The sequence below is a fragment of the Nelumbo lutea genome, chromosome 2 (genome assembly GCF_056320005.1).
Source record: "Nelumbo lutea isolate HS-2025 chromosome 2, American lotus-T2T, whole genome shotgun sequence".
Taxonomy (NCBI): domain Eukaryota; kingdom Viridiplantae; phylum Streptophyta; class Magnoliopsida; order Proteales; family Nelumbonaceae; genus Nelumbo; species Nelumbo lutea.
In genome coordinates, this window is record NC_142685.1 from 12,766,198 (window position 1) to 12,791,371 (window position 25,174).

Here is a 25,174-nt window from a genome sequence, read left to right on the forward strand (position 1 = left end):
AGTGTGATTTCCTTCAACTCACAATCTTCAATGAAACCACTAATTGTAATTGCCTGTTGGGGATTACTAGTTTCTTCAAAGAATCCAATTACATTAAAATCCCCACCTAGGCACCAGGGCCATCCTATAACCCTTTGATTGCATATAACACCTCCCACATTTCAATTCTCTCTCAATAGGAGTTAGGGCCATAGACATTGGTTAAAACCCACACACACCCATCTTCTACATTCTTGAACTTAATGGATATTGATAATCTACCTATTAATTCTTCCATTGCTTCCACTAAATCATTGTTCCACATTGTGACAATCCCCCCCCCCGAAGCTCCCCATGAGGGTGTTGAAGTCCAACCTACACCTCTAGACCTCCAGATACTTCTAACCCAACTTCCATCTAGTTCCATTAATTTGAATTCTTGTAATAGCACAATATCCGGTATTTCCTTCCTAAGTAGATCTTTGATCGTCCTCCTCTTTCTTGCACTCCCTAGGCCTCTTACATTCCAGCTATTAAATTTCATGGGAAAAATGTAGTAGCATAACACCCAACAAGAAGCCTCAGTCTCCTTCTTTTAGGCCCTTCTTCCTATTCCCTCTACCATTGAATTCTAAATCTCCTTCAATGTCCGAGATTAGCCTTTCTACTTCAGATCTTTTTTTCTTCTTTTTTCCTCACCCTTCCTAATACAAGTTTTATCCTCTTCCTTATCTCCAACCTTTCCAGCCATTTGATATCCTCTCTTAGTCTTTGGTGCCAGTTCTACTGTTTTTCCTACCCTATTTATATGAAATAATTTTTTGCAACACTCACTCTCATTTTGGTCACAATAGCTTTCCACAAACCCTTCCTTCTGTTTAAGTTCCTCCAAACCAGTACAGATCGGTTTCCAGATTCTATCTGCCTCCTCATTTGTCCCCTTACTACTTCCTTCCAACACCCTCTCTTTTCCTTCCACTATCACCCTTTCTCTTTTGTCAACTCCTCCTATGTGGGAAGCTGGTGTATCTGTTTCAGGCACAGCACACAAGTCAGTACGCAAAAATGAATAAACATCCATACCTGGTAAGACAGGAAGAGAACAAGAAACACCGGAACTGAGTTGTTGGCAGGTTTCATTTGGCTCTGAGGCCTTTCCCCTTTCTGGAAAATGTTGCAAAGGGGGTTATTATGAATGCTCCTTTCAACTTCATTCCTTAAGTGCCATGCGACCCCCTCCCCCTTTTTCATCCATTCCACAACTGTTCTCGAATCACCCTCAATAATCAGTCTATTAATACCCAATTCTTTGGCCTTCTCAACCCCATAAACTGCGGCCAATAATTCAGATCTAATCACATCACCTTGCTCAGTTGGGCCCGAGTATAAGGCTATCATGTTACCTCCCTCATCCCTAATGACCCTCCAACACCTGAGGGGCCCAGATTGCCCACACAACTCCCAATAAAGTTCAGTTTCTTCCAACCACAATTTGGGGGTGACGACTCCAAAACTACTTTTTGTCTTCTGGACGATGAGGCAGCTATTACATACACACACAATTTGGGGGTGACCTTCCCTTCTTTTTGTTGATACATCCTGTAATGATGTATTTATCATATATATATATATAAGTGTGTGTGTGTGTGTGTGTGTGTGTTTATGTATATAGAATTCTGTTACTGTTGCCAATCCCCCAAAGAAAATTAATTGGAAACTCCTCAGAAGTGACAGTATGTCAAAGGTATACAAATTTTATCTATACTTACAGGCATGACAGCTGATGATATCATGGCAAGAGAAAAATCATTTCATATCAACTTTAAGGATTCCAAAATTCTGGAAATGCTTTTCTGATCTTTCTAATGATAATTAAGATTAACGAGTCTGATATGCATAGGATAAGTTCAAACCCGACGGTGATGACAAGATTAGTCATGGTGTCATTAGTAGCTCGCCGAACCTCTCTATTGTAATCCTGCAATAGCCTCTTGTATTCAAATGCCTACATGACAATTGGAGTGATTGTCAAAAAAAAAATAAATAAAATAAATAAAAATGAATGGGCGTGGAACTGATTGCCAGAGACACCAATAATTAGAATACATAAAAAAAGAGATCGGTATAGGCAAAGATTCTATAAAAAATCCAAGGCCGTTTGGCAAGTCTTTTTTGAAAGATCTTCTGGAAGCTCTGACAGTCAAAAGATGATGTGAGCTTTTGCATCAAGATCTTAGCAGCTTGAAGACAGGCGCATCTTTCCGTGCAAAGATGAGTTGAAAAAAAAAAGGTGAACAGCTCCATTTGGAGCTTCCCAAAAATAGTGTGGAACGGGCTTCCCACGTCTTCTCGGGGCTGTGGCTTTCGCGAATAGATCTTTTCCCAACCAAACAGGAAAATACCAAAACGTGGGCTGTCAGGCTTCTAAAAAGCCGACAGCTTGCATGTAAAGACGCGCCAAACAGGGCCTAAGCCTCCATATATCCATCATGTGATTTTTTTTTCAACTGAAAGATACCCTCTTGTGAAAGAAGAAAGCTTCACTCAATTTATTTTTCTTTAGTGGCAGCTTTGCAAATTTTTGTTTTTTGTTTTTTGATGAATGATTTTTTTTCAACTACTTTATTTGTTTTTTGTTATGAGCCAATTTAGCCTTTATGAGTTATTTTCTATTTTCTAGTTGCTATTTTTCAACTTTCCAGTTGTCATACTAGTCTCAAAATAAAGAGTCATTTTTTATTGGTTAATTTAAAGAGCCTTATTACAGTTATCTTGGAATTCAACAACTTTCTTAATCAAACTATTCTTCATTTAGAGAAGTTGAAATTGTAATCATTTCTTTTTTTCTCTTGCAGATCAAGTCTTGGAGGTCAAAAGTTGCTTATTTGGTTTCAATAGACAGGCCCAATCTAACAAGATATCATGATCTTCAGAACCCAATGCCAAAAGTTGGGTATTTGGAAGGCCCACTATCTTTCCAAGGGAGGTAAATTAATTCTAATTTGGAGTGTCCTGTCAAGCCTTCCAGCTTATTATCTATCCATCTTCCCAATTCCAAGGGAGGTGGCAGATAAGCTTGAGAAGGCTACGAGGGATTTTTTGTGGAAAGGCAAGAAAGACAAAGAGAAATATCACTTGGTGAGCCGGGACCTTATCTGCAGGCTGATTGCTAATGTTGGGCTTGGAATAAGAAAAGTCAAAAGTTTCAATGTGCTCTTTTGTGTAGATGGTTCTGGAGATATGGCTCAAATCCTAATGAGTTGTTAAGGGAGTTGATAGAGGAGAAATACAGCTTAAATGATAATGGTTGGGATGCAATGTATTCCACTATGTCCTTCAGCTGTGGAGTGTGGAGGGGAATCTGTAAAGCTTTCCCTGCATTCTCAAGAGGGATAAAGCTCCTCTTGGGTAATGGATCTAGAATAAGGTTCTGCTTGGAACCCTGGTGTGATGAGTTGGCTTTGAAGGATAAGTTCCCTGATCTGTCTATTTTGGCTGGCAACAAAGAGGTTACAGAGGCTGAGTGCTTTCAAGCTGATGGATCTTCGGGTACTTGGAACCTTGCTTTTAGAAGAAATTTTTTTGACTGAGAGGTGCAAACTGTGGCAGAATTGATGTCTCTATTTAACAACCAGCAAGTCAATGTGAATCATCAAGATTTAAGGCAGTAGAGATGGTCCAAGTCAGGGGTGTTCTCAGTCAGCTCATTTTTATACTGGTTTAGTGAGTGAGCAGGATAGTTCATTTCCTTATAGAGCAATTTGGGGAAATGCAGCTCCCCCAAAAGTGAAATTTTTTTCTTGGGTAGTGGTCTGGAAGAAATGATTAACTAAGGATCTGCTGATCAAGAAAGGAGCAAATCTAGCAAACGTGAATTGCTCCCTCTGCAATGCCCATAGGGAAACTGTGAATCATCTGTACCTATTATGTAGCTTCTCTTCTAAGGTCTGGAATCATTTCAGAAATTCTGATCCAGTTATAGGGTTCTTCCCGAACTCTGTGAAGGACCTGTTAGCAGGGTGGAGGATTCAAGGAATGTCCAAGAGAGGGAAAGCTTGTTGGGAGGTGGTTCCTCTAGCAGTGTTTGTGCACAATCTGGTCTGAAAGCAATAGTAGAATTTTTTAGCAGAAATTGAGTCCAGATGAGGTGGTTATCAATTCTGCAGTTGGCCTGTTGAGAGTATGGCTGTCTACCCTTACATGTTTCAGTCCTGATGACCTTTCGTCCACTTTCTTGAATGTAAATTTTTTTGGGGGTCCTTAAAGGTGTTTTTTGTACAAAATATAGAGGACCATACTTGTGTATTTTTTCTCAGTTAATACAACATTATATTTTACTTTTATCAAAAAAAATCATTGAAATCAATAAAGATAGGCACTGTTACAAGCATCCCAAAGGGAGGCACAAGTTGCAGCCTCACTATTAAATCAGAGATAGCACAGTAATTACAATTGCACCCAATACAACTGATCCCTAATTACCCCCTGCTTAGCTAATGAATCAGCCAATGCATTAGCCTCCCTCCCCACCCATTCTATACTTAAGATTCATCTGCTGTGTTAACCACTGGAACTTCATTTCATTTCTATAACACCAAACCACTGACTCCGGATCTCTTAGCCAACCTACCACCACTTTGGAGTCCCCTTCAATCACCAGGTTCAGTCTAGGGGAAGACCACAAAGAGCATGGCTTGAATTAGTGACTAGTGAGAAATGATTACAATTTAACAACAGTCATGGCACGAAACAGAGTGGAGTGGTGGAACAGGATTTGCATGGCCAACCCTATATAATTGGGATAAGGCTTAGTTGGGTTGGAGAAACGATAATGATTTAATGAAGAGGTGGTTTACCTTTGTTTTATTTAGCTCTAACAGGATAAGGCCAGATCATATTTGAACACTTTACTGATACGGTGTTAGCCTTACGACTTTATTTATTTAGTTAGTTATTTTGGTGGGTAAGGTTGCATTTGCTTCACTTGGTTGTAATAGGATCAGCAATGAGTTATAGAAATTAGAACAGAGAAAATGACTGCTTTCTGACTGTAGAGGAAGTGAGGTCAGTGATGGTAAACCCAGAAAAAGAGGTTAGCAAAAAGGAATCTGCAGGGGTCTACATCAGTCGCCAGAGTTTGAGGAGGGGGGTTGGACGGTGGTAGAACGAAGGAAAGGAAGAAAACGAAATTTCAGCCATAGAAATCAAAGGGGATTTAATGGCTGCCGTGGATTTTTGTCTGTGAATGAAGGACAAAAGTCAGCTTCTTTTCAAATTTCAAACACCATGCTTTCCAACATGGTTGACATAAACCTCATCAACAAGTTAGCTAATGCAGTAGCGGCCTGCCTTAATTCCAAAGCAGCTGAACCGTCTACGGCCCCCATGGGCTTTATCTGCAACCAATGTAAAGGGACGAATCATGTATTACCCCAATGGGACCCTGACCAATGCGCTTCAAAAGCCCAGATAAAAGCCAAGGGCCAGGTTCAGGCCTAGGTGTGGGGAGGGGGGAGGGCAAAGGGAAAGGCAAAGCCCAATTAGAACTTCCGCCGTCATCTTCTTCAGATTATGAGGGATCTGAGTTTGGAGAAGGCTCGAGCTTCTCTGATCTTTGGAGCGAAGAATGGAGGCACGAGAGAGAGAGAAGGAAAAGGAGCTCCGCTCTTAGAAAGAGACACTTCAAGAAGGTCATCCAATAGTGGTTAACTTAGAATGTGAGCAATCTCCTTGCACCAGTCAGTTAGAAGGGGGTTCGAAGGAAGGAGAAGTGACATTTTCGGCAGGCAGGGAAGAAGCCCCAAGGGCAGATCTCAGATAAGAGGAGTTTTGCAGAAGATGCAGCAGTTCTCTCTTCCCCCATCTCAGAGAATCAGGAGGCCTTAGCATTAGCTGTGGCTGCATCCAATGTTTTCAAAATCGTGCGATACACGATTTGAATTGTACGGTTCAAATCGAATCAGGGCTAAAACGATACAAATCGTATGTGTAAATCATTTTTTGAATTAATCGTATGATTTGTAATCAAATCAGTAGTTTAAATCATAAATCACGATTCATATGTTATAGTTTGAAAACTTCATTTGAGATTAAATGACCATTTAACCCTCTTCCTTTTTAAAGATTCACTTTTATAAAAAGGGGCAGAATCATCATGTTAAGTATAAAACATAGAATACCCACTTTGGTCAATCAAAGAAGACTTGCCATTCAAGGAAAAGACTTAGGCAGGAGACTGGGAGAGAAGAAACCCTCCTCCATTTTTTTGGTGAAGCTCCAAACTTCCTTCTCTACTGGTCTGTGTTGAAAGGTAAGGGACTTTATTTTATTTTTTTGATTTCTACTGTTTTGTTTGATTTCTACTGTTCTTTCTTTCTTCTTCCTCATCCTTTTCCTCTCTTGTTTCTTCTCTCTTATTTCAGTTGGTTTTTTGGCATGAAAACAGGGGCTCCGCCCCATTTATTTCAGTCGTTTTTTGCCATGAAAACAGGGGCTCCACCCTACTTGCTCCAATCGACTTTTGGCATGAAAACAGGGGCTCCGCCCCAGGTCTTTCATTCATTTTTTTCATGAAAACCATGAGTACCTAGTATCACCCTTTCGTTTTGAATAAAAACAGGGGCTCCGCCCTTTTACTTTTCACCCTTTTCCATGTACAAACAGGGGCTTTTTCCCAATATTTTATTTTCTTGCATTAAAATAGGGCTTTAGCCCTGATATATTGCCCTCACCCTTTTTCTAATCACCAAACAGGGGTTCATTCCCATTTTTCATTCTTTTTTACACAAAATACAACTGTATTATGCAAAAATAGATGTGTTAACACTTTGTAGGTTAAAAAAAAATATGTATTCATTCATTTCACATGATAAATTAATTTTTTTAGTTGTATAACTTTCATTTGTAGTGTCTCACTATTGTATAAATTATATGAATATTATTAATTGATGACTTGATGTGCGTAGTTTGTTACTTTGTTGAACACTTGAAAGTTGAAAGTTATAATTTAAAACAATAGAGACAAGACTCTATACTTATAGACTCTAGAGAACATTATGGTTCCTTTAAAAAATATTGCGGGTAAGAATAAGTAAATACTCATTTCATTAGTCATTATTCAAAACTCAAAAGATATCAAGACAATAGTAGCCTTGTAGAAAACTTGAAATACAGACTTGTAGTGGGATACAATAATTGTGGCAGGGAATTCTGGGGAGGTGTCTTTAGGATGAGACAATACCTTGCACGCACAAACAAGAATATTCAAGCATGCAAAAAAAAAAAAAAAAAAAACCCAGAGGAAGAATATGAAAAATTCAAGGCATTATTGGAAAATAAAGAAGGGACAAAGAAACAGAAGGAGATGCAAATGTATGAATCCAATGCCAGGGTCAATTTGAAGGGACTTCTATTTTGATGATCACCAGGAAGCAGAGGCTCCCAAAGGAAAGCGCAAGGCATCATGCACACTTTATACTTATGTACAAAAAGGAGAAAAAAGTCATCCACAAACAACTTTGAATCAAGTGTAGAAGAAAGGTGATAGAGATAAAGTTTGTCAATCCATTGTTCGATTTTTTTATACAAATGCTTTTTCTTTTAATCTTGTGAAAAGTCCCTTTTTTGCTAAAATGGTCAATGATATAAGTACATTTAAACAGGGACTTAAGCTGCCAAGTTATCATGAAATAAGAAATACTTTTTCTGAAAAAAGAGGTAGGAATTGTTGAACAAATGAATGAAGAGTATAAGGAGTGGAGGAAGACTGGCTGCACACACATGTCAAATGGATGGACTGATGGTTGTAGAAGGTCCATTACAAATTTACTAGTGAACAGCCCAAGTGGAACAGTATTTTTGAAATCTGTGGACACTTCAGAAATCATAGTAAGTGGAGAAAACTTGTTCAAGTTGTTTGATTTGGTGGTTGAAGAAATTATAGAGGAAAATATTGTTCAAGTGGTGACAGACGGCACATCAAACTATGTAACGGCTGCAGAGTTGTTGATTTAGAAACAACCAAAATTATTTTGGGAACCATGTGCAGCCCATTGCATAGACAATATGTTAATGGACATTGGGAATTTGCCTACCCAAGATGAAACAGTTAAGAAAACAAGATTCTTAACTAAATTAATATACAAGCATTGTTGGGTTCTCAATTTGATGTGCCATTATACTAGAAACAAAGAATTGACAAAATCAACTGTAACCCACTTTACAACTTGTTTTCTTACATTAAAAAATGTTCATCAACGGACGAATGCATTAAGGAAGATGTTTCAATCAGATGAATGGGAAAGAAGTCCATTTGCAAGGAAAAAGGAAGGAATTAAAGCACATGACATTGTGTTGATTGATGTTAACTTTTGGGCATCAGTTAAATATTGCCTAAAAAGTACTCTTCCCTTGGTGAAAGTTCTTCGACTTGATTCAGATGAAAGGCTTGCCATGGGATACATTTATGAAGAAAAGATCGAGCAAAAGAAAGGATCGCCAAGAAGTTGGGAAATGTGAGGAAAAGATACAAGCCACTATGGGACATTACATGCAACAGCTTATTAGCTAAATCCAGCTTTTCAATATGATGGAAATTTTAAATTTTTAATGCAGATTTAGAAATTAAGCAAGGCCTCTATGATTGCTTGGAGAAAACGATTCCCAATACACGAGTGAATTATAACTGAGGATCAAATTGACAAGTTTGATGTGCCATCTGTCAGAATCATTAAAAATCAAGATTCAGTTGATCCAATGTGTCTATCAGACATGGAGTCAAATGATGAACGGATAACTGAGAAGGAAGATCCTGCCCTTTCTAATGATACCACATGGATGGATATGGGAGAGTGTTTTACAGAAGTTGAAGGAGTTATAGATAAGTGAAGGAAACGTGGTAGGTTTTATTTTGCTATTATTATAATATACAATATTATAATTTATAACTTTATCATTTTATTCAAATAATCATAATTTCCTCTACCTTAGGTCCTAGAGATCCAAACAAGAGGAAAAGAAAAGGGACAATCCAGCTTCAAGATGAAAAAGAATTTGTTTCTTCATCAGATGAAGAAGATGAAGACATTCAACTTGTTGATGATAATAGTGATGATGATGATGGGGATAATGATAGAGAGGATGATGATTGATATATTTTGATGCATATTTTTAGTTGAAATATGAACTTATACAGAAGATTCATAGGGCTATACTGTTATATATATTTGTGCATAGTGGGGCACATTTTTGTATATTTTGTGTAGGGAATCTAAATAGTATATTGGGTTGCCCCATCATTTTTGTTGACTAAACTAAAGTCTTGGATATATTCTCGTTGTCATGTAAAGCTCATATTCATTCATATTTCAAGATATTGCTTTTTATTGACACTAGTGTGACTATAAGCCTGACATTACTATATAGTTATACGATGTTTATGGGTTAGAAAGCTTATACAAAGTCATTTTTTTCTTTTTCTTTTTTTGAGAGATTTAGGTATATTTTAAAGTTTTTAACAACTTTCGAAAAAATAAGAAAAAATCTTACGATTTGATTCAAACACTTTACGATTTACGATACAATTATGATTTTCAGAACATTGGCTGCATCTGAAGACAACAGTGAGTTGGAAGGCTCTCCATCTCTAGCTGAAGCACAAATGCAGCCGGCGCCAGAACTGTTAGCAGTAATCCTCCCAGCCGGCAAGGTCCAGTAGGCCCGACCTCAACAAGTGAATTTGATGTACATAACAGAAAATGAAGTTTCAAATTGGGTTTTGTCTAAATTTCTCAGCTTTGGGGAATTCCTAGGGATCTCTTTAAAGGACTTGAAGAGGAAACAAAAGCCCTTTTGGTGGCCATTGAAAATAGATTTCTGGTAGAAGAGGGAAACAAAAATAGAAGGCAATCTAAGGAGTTGCTGAGGCCTATCTGGGGATTAAATGACAGTGCAGGAAGTGCGAGAAAAAGTAATAACTCTTCAAAATATTAGTAACGGAGCTTTTAAAATTAATCACTTGGAATATCAGGGGCCTAGGGTCAAGCAGGAGGAGGATGGTAATAGGGGACTTCTTAAGGGATAAGAAGCCGGATTTTCTGCTATTACACGAAACAAAACTACAAAAATTAACCTTCAGAGTTGTAAGAAGCATTTGGGGTTTTAATCCATGTGATTGGATTGAACTTCCAGCTTTAAACACCACAGGAGGAGATCTGGAATAACAGCTCCTTCAAGCTGCTAGACAAACATGTGGGAGCATTCTCCATTTCAGCTAAGTTTCTGTGAGAAGCAAATAACTTGCAGCTTTACAGTGACAGGGATTTATGGGCCGGTTGAGTCCAGTTTAAAGGAAGATTTCTGGAAAGAGATAGACTTTGTCAGAGGAAGGTGGGGAGGACCGTGGGTGTTAGGGGGCGACTTCAATGCTACAGTTAGTCCATTTGGCAAAAAAGGATGGACCAGATTAAACAGAAGTATGAAATCTTTTGTGGGTATTATTCAGAGGAGGGACTTTATAAACTTGCCACTTTCTGGAGAAAAGTACACTTGGACTAACAACCAGGAAGAGCCAACACTAGTTAGGCTGGACATATTCCTGATCTCTCCTGAACAGGAAGAGATTTTTCCGAACTCTAGTCAGGAAGCACTGCCAAGGGTAGTATCTAAACACATATCTCTCCTACTAAACACTGGAGGTTTGAAAAAGACTCCAGACCCTTTCAGATTGGAACATTGTTGGCTGGATTCAGAGGACTTAGAAGCAAATGTAAAGAGGTGGTGGTCCAAAATTTCAGTTGAAGGTTCAGCAAGCCATGTATTTTTTAAAAAAACTCGAATGGCTGAAAGGAAAGACTGAAAGATTAAGGCGTGGCAAAAGGAAAAGTTGAGGAGTGATGAGGAAAAAAGGGAAGAACTTCCGAAAATCATTGCTGCTTTAGATGCGGAGGAAGAAGGTAGGCTTTTGGATGAGGAGAAAAGAAAGAAAAGGACTATAGCTAAGAAGTTGTTTGACTCTCTAATGTACCAAAATGAAGTAAAATGGAAACAGAGGTCAAGAGCTATGTGGCTGAAAGCAGGTGACAACAACACTGCTTTCTTCCACAAGGTTGCCAATGCAAGAAAAAGGATCAACTCCAAAAAAAGGCTGGAAATTGAAGGTTGAATAGTGGAAGAAGAGAAAAGCTTAGCAGACACTTTTGTTGGTTTTTACAAAGATCTCCTCAAAGAACCTTACAAGAGAAGACCAAAGCTGGATGGTTTGAGGTTCAATTTTTTTATTTTTTGATCAATAACAACATCTTCATTAAATTAAGAGAAGAGAGGGAAAAGAATACAAAGGGAGATAAAATAACTTAGCTCCCCAAAAACAGAAAACACAGGGAATGCAAAGAAAATTTAAAAACTAGCCCAAAAAACAGCCTCCCTATTCACTCCTTGCTTGGCCAACCCATCCGCAAATGAGTTGGCACTCCTCTTCACCCAGCTGTACTGAATCTCAATGTCCCTACCCAGCCATAAGAACGGTTTTTTTCTCATTGTTAAAGTTCCACAAACCACTGTCCTCTGTCTTCAACCAATTAACCACCACCTTTGAATCACCTTCCAGAATCAAGCGGCTAATATTTAATTCTTTTGCTCTTCGAATTCCTTCAAGCGCTGCAAGGATCTCAACCCTAAGAGAGTCACCTTCTCCAATAGGGCCAAAGAATAAAGCAGTAACAATCCCTTCCTCATTCCTGAAGACTCCTCCAATCCCAGAGGGCCTTGGATTCCTTACACTGCTGCCATCAAAATTCAGCTTTATAAAGCCCGAGAGGGGAGGGGACCAGAACGGACAAAGAGTCCTCTTGCATCTAGCAGTGGAAGCAATCTCTTTCCAGTTTCTTAGCAAGTCATCCATAGAACAATCTGAAAACGACTCCAAAGATTTTAGCCAGTGGATAGCTCTTAAAAGGAGTCGATCTAACAAATCTTCCAATGTTTTTTCCTTGTTAGAAAAAATGCGTGAGTTTCTTTCTTCCCACAAAGACCAGCATACCACTGCCCTAATACACCTCCACATAGTCTTCCCTCGCTTCTTAGGACAACTGAAAAAAGGAGAAAACAAACCTTGGACAGTCTCTGGAGGATACCAAGAACACCCAAAACGGGAGAAAACCCACTCCCAAACAGTTTTAGCAACCTTACAAGAGACCATGAGGTGGTAGCCAGATTCCCCATCAGCTTTACAAAGAGCACATCTATTAGGAAGTAGACAATAGTTGGGTCTCTTTCTTTGAAGTAAGTCTAAAGTGTTGATTCTTTCCAGGAAAATTTCCCAACAAAAAAAACCCAACAGATTTGGAGAAGCCCTTTTTAGAAGAGGAGGTAAAGAAGGCTTTAGATGATTTACAAGGGGAAAAGGCTCTGAGACCAGATGGTTTCACATTATTATTCTTTAAGAAGTTCCGGGAACTTCTTAAGGCTAATGTTTTAAAAGTTCTTGATGAATTTCATGATTTTGCAGCCTTGGAAAGAAGCTTGAATGCAACTTTTATATCCTTAATTCCAAAGAAGAAAGGGGCCTCTGAGTTGAAGGATTTTAGACCAATCAGTTTGGTAGGAAGTATTTACAAAATCTTGGCCAAGATCCTAGCCACTCTGTTAAGAAAGGTGATAGATTCCTTGATCTCCAAGTACCAAGGAGTTTATGTTCACAACAAGCATATTCATGATGTGGTTCTCATAGCCAATGAGCTAGTTGTTCAAGAAAGAGAAGTGGGAGAAATGGTTTGCTCTGTAAAATAGACCTAGAGAAGGCTTATGGCCATGTTAATTGGTCTTTTCTAGATTATTTGTTGGAAAGAATGCACTTTGGCTCAAAATGGAGAAGCCGGATGAAAGTTTGCATCTCCACTCCAAGATTCTTGGTCCTTGTTAATGGTGTAGCTAATGGCAATTTCAAAATTTCAAGAGGTTTAAGACAAGGGGATCCCCTATCCCCTCTCATATTTTTAATAGTAATGGAAGGCCTCAGCAAATTGGTGGATAAGGCTATGGAGTTGGAGTTGTTGGAGGGTTTTGAAGTGAGCCCAAATGGTACTTTGTTATGGGCCCGAGAATAGGATCGCGTCACGGGTCGGTCCACGGGGAAAAGCTCCTGTTTTCCCTTGTTTCCCCCCTTCCTAGCTGAACCTATCTTGGCGTCCTAGAGGGTGATTTGTCCAAGAGATCACCGAACTCTCCTTTTACTCTCTTTCTTGACTGGAAATTTGATATCTTTATTCAATAATTTCAGCTCCTTAAATAGGAGATTACAAGAGGTAAGAGTCCTCCTTGTAGGAAGACTCCTTGATAACTAAACTGCTTACAGATAAGATAGATAAGACTCCTAGATAAGACTCCCTACTCAAGAAGGATAAAAACTCCCTAAGATAAATCAGACTCTATACTAATCCAGATAAGATAAGAGTAAGAAAGCAGATAAGATAAAGATAAGGTAAGATGAACTGTGGCTAGCTAGATAATCTGATGAGGGTCCCACGTTACTGCTGCTGCCGGCGACGGTACTTCTTCCCCACGAATGCGTCCATAACATTACTCCCCTCCTGGACTACGAGCTTGTCCTCAAGCTCGAAATCTGAATATGTGTCTTGGAGTTCAGTCAAGGGAATCCGCGATAGGTGGAATGATTTAGCCCTCCTGGATCGGGTTCCAATAAAGGGGGTTCATCCTCATCGTCCTCTTGTTCCACCAGGAGGCAGAAAAGTCTCTTGCACTTGTGCCCTGCTGAGTAGAGTTCATCACAATTAAAACACTGTCCCCTCGCCCTGCGTTCCACCATCTCAGCCCTGGACAAGTGCTTAATAAGGGGTGCAACAACGTTGCTCCCCTCACTGGATGCTGATCTAGAATTGTGGCTCGTCTGTGACTTCCATTCTTGGCTGGCTGCTGAAGATGGAGCCATTCTGAGTGGTTCTGGGGATGCCCATGCGGATGGAGGCCGCCCCATAGTGAAGGTTCCACGACAGAGTTGCATCTTTCGTTCGAAGGCGCGAGCTAGATGCATGGCTGTAACCAGGTTGGGGGGGTGTTGCATCTCCACATCCACCCTCAAGGGTTCTGCTAACCTTGCGGTGAACATGTCTACCTGTTGATCCAGTCGTACCGAAGCTGCTCTGGCAAGGAGGGTCTGGAATTGGCGCTGGTATTCGGCCACCATTCCCGTCTGTTTGAGGTTGATCAGTTCACCTAACGGGTTTCTCGTCAATGTGGGCCCAAACCTAAGGAGGCAGTAGGATTTGAATTGGGTCCAACTGAGCCCAGGTTCCTCCTGCTCCAATTTATAAAACCAGAGTTGCGCCTCCTCCGTCATGTGGAATGTGGCCAAGCTTACCTTGTTGTTGTCCCCTGTCCGTTGGTTGCGGAAGAACTGCTCGCATCTGTACAGCCATCCCAAAGGATCTCCGGTGTCGTTTTATGAAGGGAACTGCAGCCTGTTGTACTTGGGAACGACCGCGGCTACCGGGGCGACGACCTGTTGTTCGCTGGACGACTCCGTCAAGTCTGGTCGGCAGTTGTTTGTGGTTACAGCCCCTTCTGGATTCCTCTCCTTGTTAGAGAAATACGATTCTAGCAAGCGTCGCAGCTCTCGGACATCGTCTTTGACCTCACGAACCTCCACGCTAGTTTCCACGAGCCTATGCTCCAGTTTGTGGACCCTGGATGATAGTTGCTCCAGATCTCCCATGACGGTTGGCTCTGATACCAAGTTGTTATGGGCCCAAAAATAGGATCGCGTCACCGGTCGGCCCACGGGGAAAAGCTCCTGTTTTCCCTTGTTCCTCCCCTTCCTAGCTGAACCTATCTTGGCGTCCTAGAGGGTGATTTGTCCAAGAGATCACCGAACTCTCCTTTTACTCTCTTTCTTGACTGGAAATTTGATATCTTTATTCAATAATTTCAGCTCCTTAAATAGGAGATTACAAGAGGTAAGAGTCCTCCTTGTAGGAAGACTCCTTGATAACTAAACTGCTTACAGAATAGATAAGACTCCTAGATAAGACTCCCTACTCAATAAGGATAAAAACTCCCTAAGATAAATCAGACTCTATACTAATCCAGATAAGATAAGAGTAAGAAAGCAGATAAGATAAAGATAAGGTAAGATGAACTGTGGCTAGCTAGATAATCTGATGAGGGTCCCACGTTACTGCTGCTGCCGGCGGCGGTACTTCTTCCCCACGAATGCGTCCATAACATACTTCCATTCCTATTTTGCAGTATGCTGATGAAACTTTTTTTGTAAGGCTTCGGAGGAACAAGTGCTTAATCTAAAGCATCTCCTTTTCTGGTTGAAATTGTTTCTGGCATTCTGGGTTAAAGGTGAACTTAGCAAAAAGTGCAATGATAACTGTGAGTGAAGTTTCTAACATACAGAGTTTGGCTGATCTTTTGGCCTGCAAAGTAGGTCTTCTACCCACCAGTTATTTGGGGCTGCCACTTGGTGCCAAGTGCACATCAAAATCCATTTGGAACCCAATCTTAGAGAGGATGAATAAAAAACTGGCCACTTGGAAAGCAAGATATCTTTCCAAAGGTAGGAAGGGAACTCTTATCAAAAGTGTTCTAGCCAGCCTGTCTACCTATTTTTTCTCTTTTCCCAATCCCTTCGGAGGTGGCAGAGGTTTTACAAAAAAAAAAAAAAACGAGAGATTTTCTATGGGTGGGATAGAAAGACTCACACAAGTATCATCTAGTGAATTGGGGTCAAATAGGGAATGATGTGATGGGGTTAGAGTTTGTCCATTCCATTCAAAAAGTGTTACCAAGCCCATCCACAAAGACTTGCACAAGTATCATCTGTGTTTAGTGATCTGATATCAAGGGCTGATGTGAACAACATGCTACGAGGCTGGAGAGTTGGGGGGAATGATGTGGTGGTTACCCATCTGCAGTTTGCAGATGATATTGTTATCTTTTGTGAAGGGGAAAGGGAGGAAATGACTAATCTACAAAGGTTGGTAACACTTTTTGAAAAGGTCTCCAGACTCGAAGTAAACTGGAGCAAAAGTTGTGTAGCAGGGTTAAACAAAGAGAGAGGGGAGGTAGAAAGCCTAGCTTTTGTTGGGTTGTGAGGTAGGAGATTGGCCTTTACAGTACCTTGGACTTCCCTTGGGGGGAATCCGAATTCTGATAGCTTTTGGGATCTGGTAGTGGAAAGGTTCACAAAAAGGTTTGCAGGTTGGAAGAGAAACTACATCTCTCTAGGGGGTAGAATAATCCTAATAAAATCAACCTTGACTAATTTGCCAGTCTATTACCTCTCAACCTTTAAGATCCCCACAAAAGTGGGCAGTAAGCTAGAGAAATTGATGAGAGATTTCTTGTGGGAGACAGGGGACACAAAAAGGGATCATTTGGTAAAGTGGGAGGTGGTGTCAAAGAGTAGGGATAGTGGAGGCTTAGGGATAGGAAACATCAAGCTGAGGAATTTGGAACTACTGGGTAAATGGTTGTGGAGGTTTTCTTTGGAACAAGAGAACTTGTGGCATAATGTAATTGCAAGCATTCATGGCATGGTAGACAATGGAAGGGGTGTTGGTCTTGATCCTAGGTCAACACGGGCTTCTCCTTGGAAAGCAATCCACAGCTTGCTACCTTCTTTCCTTCCACTGGTCAGGTATAATGCTTGTGCTAGTAACAAAGTACATTTCTGGGAGGGTGTCTGGCATGGGGACACTCCTTTTAAAGTTAGATTTCAACATATCTTATCCATGTCCCTCAACAAAGGGAGAGTGGTCTCTTTCATGCATGTTAATGAACACTCCTGGGACCTAGGGTTAAGAGAATCTAAAATGGGTATAGTAGAATGTAGATGATCTTATCTCCCTTCTTGGTACTACTTTCCTAGATCCTTCTTATCAGGATAGTAGAATTTGGTCAGTGTCCCCTTCTGGCTCCTTTACTTGTGCTTCTTTTTTCTCCGCCCTCCTTCATTCCTCGGACCCAGTAGGTTCTTTTCCTACAAAGGAAGTTTGGTGTAATCCTGTACCCCCAAAAATAAGAGCCTTTTGTTGGGAGGTGGTGCTCCAAAAAAATTAATACTTTGGACAATTTACAGAAAAAGGACACTAAATCACTGCCTCTCTCCTCATGCTTGTTGCCTTTGCTTGGGAAACAGTGAGATAATTAGACACCTTTTGCTTTCTTGTCCCTTTGCTTCTTTTGTGTGGAATTGGTCTTCTTCCTTATCTGGCTGTAGGTGGATCCCTCCCCGGATGTGGCAAGCCTCTTTAACCCAAGCTTCTTCCTACTACCAAAGAAAAGGGGTAAAGTGATGCGGAGGGCAACAAGAGCGGCCATTCTTTGGTCTTTATGGGAGACAATTACACATCTTTTGCTTTCTTGTCCCTTTACTTCTTTTGTGTGGAATTGGACCAATTGGTTTTCTTCCTTATTTGGTTGTAGATGGTCCCTCCCCTAGATGTGGCAAGCCTCTTTAACCCAAGCTTCTTCCTACTACCAAAGAAAAGGGGTAAAGTGATGTGGAGGTTAACAAGAGTGGCCATTCTTTGGTCTTTATGAGAGGAAAGAAATAACAAAATATTCCAAGGGGTACAAAAATCAACAGAACAAGTCATTGACTGTGTAGCCATCAAAGTTATACACTGGTTGAAAGTTAATGACTTATTCAAGGACTTTTCAATGGATGATATTCTAAGGGGGTGGTCAGCAGTGGCAAACTCCTCAACCAGACAGCTTCTATTTCAGCCTTATTGGACACCTGCAGCACAACAAAGGGTAAAATTAAACTTTGACGGAAGCTCCTTGGGTAATCCAGGACCCTCTGAAGCTGGGGGAGTTTTCAGGGATGGGGAGGGCAGAATGGTGGCACTATTTTCTGGTCATATAGGAGTGGGAGACTCTCTGAGAGCTGAAATTTTGGCTCTCCTACAAGGCCTGAGATTTTCCAAGCGATGGGGATTTCAGAACTTTGAAGTGGATGGGGATTCTAAACTGTTAATAGGTGGCTGCAGACAAAAAGGTTGGGTGTATGGACTTTTAGACAACAAATAAGGGAAATAATCTACTTGGCAAGGGATGCTGGGGTAATATTCAAATGGGTATGGAGGTCAGCCAACTCTGTGGCAGATAGTTTGGCAAAGCAGGGGACCTTCAGGGAAAATTTCTTTTGGGCTGTATTGTAATTCCTGAAGCTGATTGGGGTCAAACACTCATATTTTTAGTGGTTGACAGCGTATGATGTATTAATTGATATCTTTAATGAAAGTTACCATTTCCAATAAAAAAGGGGGGGCTTGAGGATAGAGATCTAAAGTCCTTCAACCTTGCCTTATTAGACAGTTGGCACTGGAGGTTTGATGCCGAACCAGACAACCATTGGAGGAAGGTAATAGCTGAGAAATTTGGGCTGGACAATAATGGTTGGGACAGTGGTCCTCCCCTTTTGACTTATGGCTGTAACCTGTGGAAAGGAATCTGTAGAGCCACCACCCAGTTCAGACGTTGCATCAGGTTTAAAATTGGAGATGGCGGAAGGATCAGATTCTCGCTAGATCCTTGGACTGGGGAGAGATCTCTCAAAGAGTTGTTTCCCACTCTGTTTAATCTGGCAGTTGACAAAGAGGTGCTGGTAGCTGATTCTTTTGTGCAGAGGGGAGATAACATTAGCTGGACACCCACTTTCAGAAGGGACTTTAATGATTGGGAGATTAAGAGGTAGGAAGTCTCCTAGCTCTGCTCCAAGATAAGACTCTGAATTTGCAAAGTCATGATTCACAAGTGTGGAAGTGGAATAGATCAGGAGTGTTCTCAGTTAAATCTTTCTACAGATTTTTAGTATGAGGAAATGAAGTGCCTTTTCCTAGCCGGGCCATTTGGGGGACAGTGGGCACCCTCTAAACTCAAATTTTTAGTTTGGGTGGAGGTTTTAGAGAAATGCCTCACAAAAGAGATGCTGCTGAAGAAAGGTTTTATGTACAATGACTTGAGGTGCTGTCCGTGCAGTGTGGAGACGGAAATAGTTAACCATCTCTTTTTGCACTGCAAGTTTGTAACAGTGATTTGGAAATATTTTCTAAAGAGCTTGAAGGTAAGGTAGAGCATGCCTGCCTCAGTTAAAGCATGCTTGGAGGCTTGGCACATACTGGGATGACAAAGAAGGGGAAATTATGCTGGTTCTCGAATCTTTTGGCAATTCTGTGGGCAGTGTGGACTGAAAGGAACAGGACTTTTGATCAAAAAGCCTCCTCTGAAGCTGAGGTCATTAACAAGGCTACAGAGCTTGTTAGGAGCTGGTTGTCTATACAGACAGGTTTTAAAGAGGAAACGACTGGTTGTACTTTTTTGAGGGTGGCCTTTTTTTGAGGTCCTTTTGTTTAAGTTTTTTTTTTTTTTTTTTGCTAAATGTCCTTTTGTTTAAGTTTCTGTACAGAGCTTCTCTTGGTACAAAGGACCGGTTGATTAATACAATTATACTTTACCTTTTCTCAAAAAAAAAAAAAAGAGTTACAAGTTTAAGTGTCTAGAAGAGCTAAGGGTAGACCACAAAGAAAATGGACTGAAGTAGAGAGAAATGAGTTAAGGGCTACAGTTTAACAATGGTCATGACACAGAACAGAGAGGAATGATGGGATAGGATACATGTAGCCAACCGCATATATATAGTTGGGACATGGCTTAGTTGAGTTGAGTTTAATTGTGTTTCAGGAAAAATTTAGATACTGCAACTGAAATTTTTTTCAGGAACCCTAAATGGTAAAGCATGAAGCAACAAATCCTTAGCATACAATTCATAGAAGGAAAATAATGAGAGATTTTTTTTTTAATTAATGGAAGGAAAAAAGAAAGTTCCTGTGTTCATTAAATTCCTCTGATTAATAAAAGGAAAAAATGCATACCCATTGTGGTATGATCTGTACAATGTCCTCTCCCGATTTTTGCTTAAAAAGATCAGCCAAAGATGTCAAAGCTTTAAGCTGTGAAAAGAAAAAGAAAAGAGCAATAAGTTCCTATGCAATAGCAACAAACCAAAATAGGAAGATAAAAATCATATGTAACAGCATCACAATGATCTCTTTGGAACTTAAAAATAGCCAATACCATGCCAAAACTTAAGCCATACAGAATAGCAAGGCATCGTCACACTGAATGGAAGAGAAAAACTGAAGAAAAATGTCATTGCCAAACAACCCATTTACCCCTATAACTATCTTCATACACTGGAATTCATTCTCTCATAAGCACCAAATGAACTTGTTCAAAAAGATGCATTGCAATTACAAAAAGGGTTAATTACTTATACATACCCTGTAAATGTACCCCTAACTTTCAAAATCTACTTATATATACCTCATCGACCTTTCAAAGGTTAAGTCTAACCGATTAAATCTTAAAAGACAAAAATATCCTTAACTATTCATTAAATTTTCAAAATATGCTATTTTCTTTCTTTCTTTCTTTCTTTTCCTCTTCCTCCTCTTTAACAATGCAAACACCACTGTTCGGATCTGCAATAGCACAACAACGCTAACAATAGTGCTCATCGTTCACCTCTGCTAGACACATCAGTGCAACCAGAGGTATGAGATCAGTTGTTGAATAGTCGCTAATCATTATTAGTACTTCAGAAAACATTGGATTTGGGTTTTTCAAACACCAATAGTGCGGCCCAGAACAAGTCAATCTGAACATCTGAAAACAAGAAAGAGAGGAAAAGAGACCATCATTCCTCTTCTTTTTCATGCTACTAACACCAAATCCCCAGACCCACACAACTGGAACGTCAATCCGGCATAGACCACGGAACGTCAATCCCAATTCCACAGTCTCTGGCCTTGCATCTAGAAACAGAAAGGAATTGCTTGAAATACAAGCTGTAAAATATGTGTTGTTTCATTTTCCCCCACACTACCAGCCTACCAGACCAGAAGACTTCTGAAGAATACGTACTACGCGTATACTTCTGTTCTGGGTCGTCATCTACAGCCTTCACAAAGGGTTATAACAGCAACTACCAAAAGCAGAGTTAGAATTTTCCCCCTGTAAACCCATAATCACATCAACAAAGTCTATCCTGATGGACCTGATCTATTTTCAGACTTACGTGTTGCTACCAGAATCATGGTTCTGGACGAATCTTGCAGTTTGGTTGTACTCCAATTTGAAAGCAAGAAGTGGCAATGCGGTCACTAAAAAATCATGCTACAAGATGGAAGTTCTGGTAATGGTTGTGCCTTGTGTGGGCCTGCCCTCAATCTGGCAAGCTCTAATTTTTTTTTTTTATCAATAACATCATCTTCATTAAATTAAGAGAAGAGAGGGAAAAGAATACAAAGGGAGATAAAATAACTTAGCTCCCCAAATCTGGCAAGCTCTAATTAGTTGAGAGAGAGAGAAATAGGGAGTTTCCTCTTTCTGGTTTGTTCTGGGACGAGGAAGAGGGAAGGGAGGAAGAGGATTTGTCCAAGTTTTAAGCATTTAGAGGCAAAACTGGTATTAAGAAAATATTTGGACTGCGCTTTTAATGGTTCTAAACAGTACAGTACAGTAACAGCAGTCCTACTTATGTTACGTGGGGCCAATCAATAAGGTACATTTAAGTAGATTTTGAAAGTTCAGGGTATATGTAAAACATATCACGATAAAAGCTTCTAGAGGCAAAAGTACATCTACACGTTGCTTCTAAGTGTTTTTTGGTAAGATGGGAAAGAAGAAACATCAAACAAGAAAGAAGATAATGATACTCTTTAGGCCCTCTTTCTTCTGACCACCAAAAAAAGGAAGATAATGTGGAGATGTTGTTCAGATTATATTCTATGCTTAATGTGGGAAGAAAGAAAAATGTTTAAGATGTTAGTCGAATGGAAATGTTTGAAATTTAGTATAATTTATTGTAAAAAAATTGTAACATCATAAATATTAATCTATGAAAATGTTCAGTAATATTTTAGAAATTACAAAGGGCATGATATTTCAATAATTATATCATTATGAAATTGATGCTTTTAAAATGATTACATCATTTCAAAATGGCCTCTTCCTTACAAGGATTTAAAAAATGCTTACTCTTATATTATATAAAATATGAAATCAACTCTATTTTATGACTTATGTACAAATAAAAATATTTCAAAAAGGAAAATAAGAAGTAAAAATGAGGGTAAACCCCAAGGACCCCCACCCCATAGTTTGGCCTAGCAAACCCCTATTCTTTTTTATTGGTACCCCTTATTCTTTGGTCAAATCCCCCCCCCCACATTATCCAATGATCACATAAGCCATTGTTACCATTCCATTAAAGGAATGGACAGAATATACCTATGTGCCTTGTTAGATATTTTTAAAACAATAAAATGCCCTTTTCTTGATTTTTAAAACCATAAAATGCCCTTTTCTTGATTGTTGCTGTTTTATCAGCAACTACCTATGTGGTTATTATTTGATCCACTTTCGAAAGTAATTGTTTGTCTTTCTTTTCAAAATGTGTTTGTTATTGCAAAAATTTATTATTAACCTTCTTATATGCATAAGTTTGTATTCATTGATCTTCTTAGCTTTTTTTCCTTCCATTTCATCTCTTTAAACATGCTATATTAGTGCATCTTCTTTTCACTGTATCAATTATTTCCATTATCTTACTAGTCAGAGTTCTAAGGTTCCATTAGAGTGCAGGAAACATTGTTCACTTATCACTGCAATTGGGTGTCATTGCAGCATGTAGTTTGTAGAGAGCATCCTAGTGATGATACTCTTACTCATTTGTCACTGCACCTAGGTGAAATGCAACGTATCATCATCTAAAGAACACCTTAGCATTTTTTTTGAAGAGTAAATAAAAGAAACTTTATTAAAAGAAAAAAGATTACAGAGAAGGAGGTGACAAGAAAGCACCTCAGCACTACAAAACAACAAACACCAACAAAACACCAATACAAACAAGCAGAATACTGAAGGATTAGATCGGCTGCCTTTCAAAGAAATTAGTTCAAAATTTTTTGAAAAACAAGTAGAAATGTGGGCTGGATCTCCTATGATGATGTGGCTAGAGGAAGGATTAGATTGGCTGCCCCAAGCTGCTTGGTCTGAACCGGCAGGAGGGAACAAACTTTGTGATGGACCGAGCAGCTTACAAAATGACCCATGTGACAACTTAAGTGGTCACGTGGGTCGGGGAAGTGAGAGGGAGATCATGGAGGCTTTCTCCCATCTATCATCATCCCAAAAGGGGACGTTCGAAAAGGGGAGACAACAGGGGCGGAAACAAGGAGGAGAAAGCCACCAAAGCTCTCTGAAATGGGTCTCACGAAAGGACCTAGAAAGGATTTCAAATCATAGTGCTGCAGATCGTCCAAATCCGCAAAGAACCGAATAGAAGAGAGTGAATAGGAAGACGAAGGTTGGGCTGATTGCAGTTCGGATGAAGACACAATTGAGGAGATTTCAGATGAGGAGTCTAGCCTAGGAAGTGTGGGTGATGAAAGGTGTTATAAAGAGGAAGACAGGGAGGCTCTAAACTTGGAGCAAATGTTTCAAGAAGATAGGCTGGAAGAGGAAAAAACGACTATGAAGGCTCGGACAGACAAAACAGAAACTTTTGACAGGGCGGAGCAGTTACAGAAAGGGGGAACTGGAAGCCTATGCCTAAGAATGGAGAAACCCTTACAAGGTTTTAACTCAGAGCAAGATGTTCATAAGGGAGTAACTCAAGTCGGCCTAAATCTAAACAAAGATACACCATAGAGGGGTGAGAAATAGGGTGAGGGAAGAGATCCTTGTGTGAACCAGGTGACAGGAATGCTTTCTCACCAAACCAGAGAGACAGATAGCTCCCAAAACCCAATACAGGGATTGACAACTGTCATAATCTGCTTCCTCCTCTGAACCCACAAATGAACTCAGGTAACTCCTTAAACCCTGTCAATTCAATTTTTTGTTACTGATGAGTGCTGTGTCTTTTGTTCCAAATTCCCTTCCCATCCTAGAGTCAGAGTCCCATGTACAAGTAGCCACAATGAGTTTACAGGAGGAGAAGAAAGGGGAGGAATCAGAAAAGGAACCGTGTAGGAACAAAAAGATTTGGGAAATCATTGAAAGAATAATGAGTAAATTTGAAAATAATGAACTGCAGAGGGAGGACATGGATAAAAAGGAAAAGGAAAGCAGCAGAAAGAGAGGGCAAAGGATTGAGGAGATGAATAGGAGAGGAGAGCCCGGAAAAATGGAGAAAGGGGACAATAGTGAAAAAGACTGTAACAGAATTTGTAAGCAGGTTGGGGTGTAAACTGAAGGACCCAAATGATTTAAAAGCCTTTTTACGGAAAAAAAAAAAAGAAGAAGAAGAAAATAAGACAAGAAAGAGGAAATTGAGTGAAGTTGAGAGATTGAGAAGGGATGTTGAGGGGGATAAGAAGTTTGGGGTGAAGGGGGATAAGAGAATAAGGGGTCAAATAGGGTTCAGACGTAGTAAGGATCGAGTGTTTAGGTTGAAATGAGAATTTTGATCTGGAATGCAAGAGGCTGGGGAGTGCAAGGAAAAGAGCAATGATCAGAGAAGTGATTAAAAAGTTTAACCCGGGTGTGGTGTTTTTTCAGGAGTCTAAAAGAATGGATTTTGACAGAAGACGGGCAAGGAGTGTATGGAGGTCTAGGGGGATTAAGTGGGCAGCGGCTCCATCTTGGGGATCCTCAGGAGGAATAGTAACATTAAGGAAGATGTGATGGTAGGATTGGATGAATTAATAGACGACCACTCAATTTAATTGAAATTTAGGTAGGTGGAAGATGGATTTGAATGGGTCCTAACAAATGTATACGGCCCCAATGATTACAGGCAGAGGAAGAAGTGGGAAGAGTTGAGTGATATAAGGGGTTGTGTGAAGGACCTTGGTGTGTGAGAGGGGATTTCAATGTAATCAGGTTCACAGAGGAAACCAACAGCCTAGACAGAGAGTGACTACAAGTATGAGAAATTTCAACCTCTTTGTGAATGCCTTTGAGCTTAAAGAAACCCCACTAGCGAACAATAGGTTCACTTGGTCCAACCTCCAGTCAAAACCAGTTTGCTCTGAACCAGGTTCTTGTTCTCAACAGATTGGGAAGAGCATTGGGGAAATGTAAACTCTAGGGCTTTGCCTAGACTTACCTTAGACCATTGGTCCATAGTTTTGTGTAAGGAAGATATGAGAGGTGAGGG

The 25,174-nt window shown here is 40.0% G+C and overlaps 1 protein-coding gene across 4 annotated transcripts in view; it reads right to left on the reverse strand.

Annotated features, from left to right (window-relative positions):
• LOC148868630 (HEAT/U-box domain-containing protein) overlaps positions 1–25,174 on the reverse strand; it is a 71,606-nt gene that overhangs the window by 36,985 nt on the left and 9,447 nt on the right. For all 4 annotated transcript variants that reach the window (XM_088971027.1, XM_088971025.1, XM_088971026.1 and 1 more), the window contains 2 exons: positions 19,881–19,958; positions 1,893–1,984 (listed from right to left, as the gene is read on the reverse strand). In XM_088971027.1, the coding sequence (XP_088827153.1) occupies positions 1,893–1,984; positions 19,881–19,958 (170 nt within the window). The remainder of the gene's footprint in view (positions 1–1,892; positions 1,985–19,880; positions 19,959–25,174) is intronic.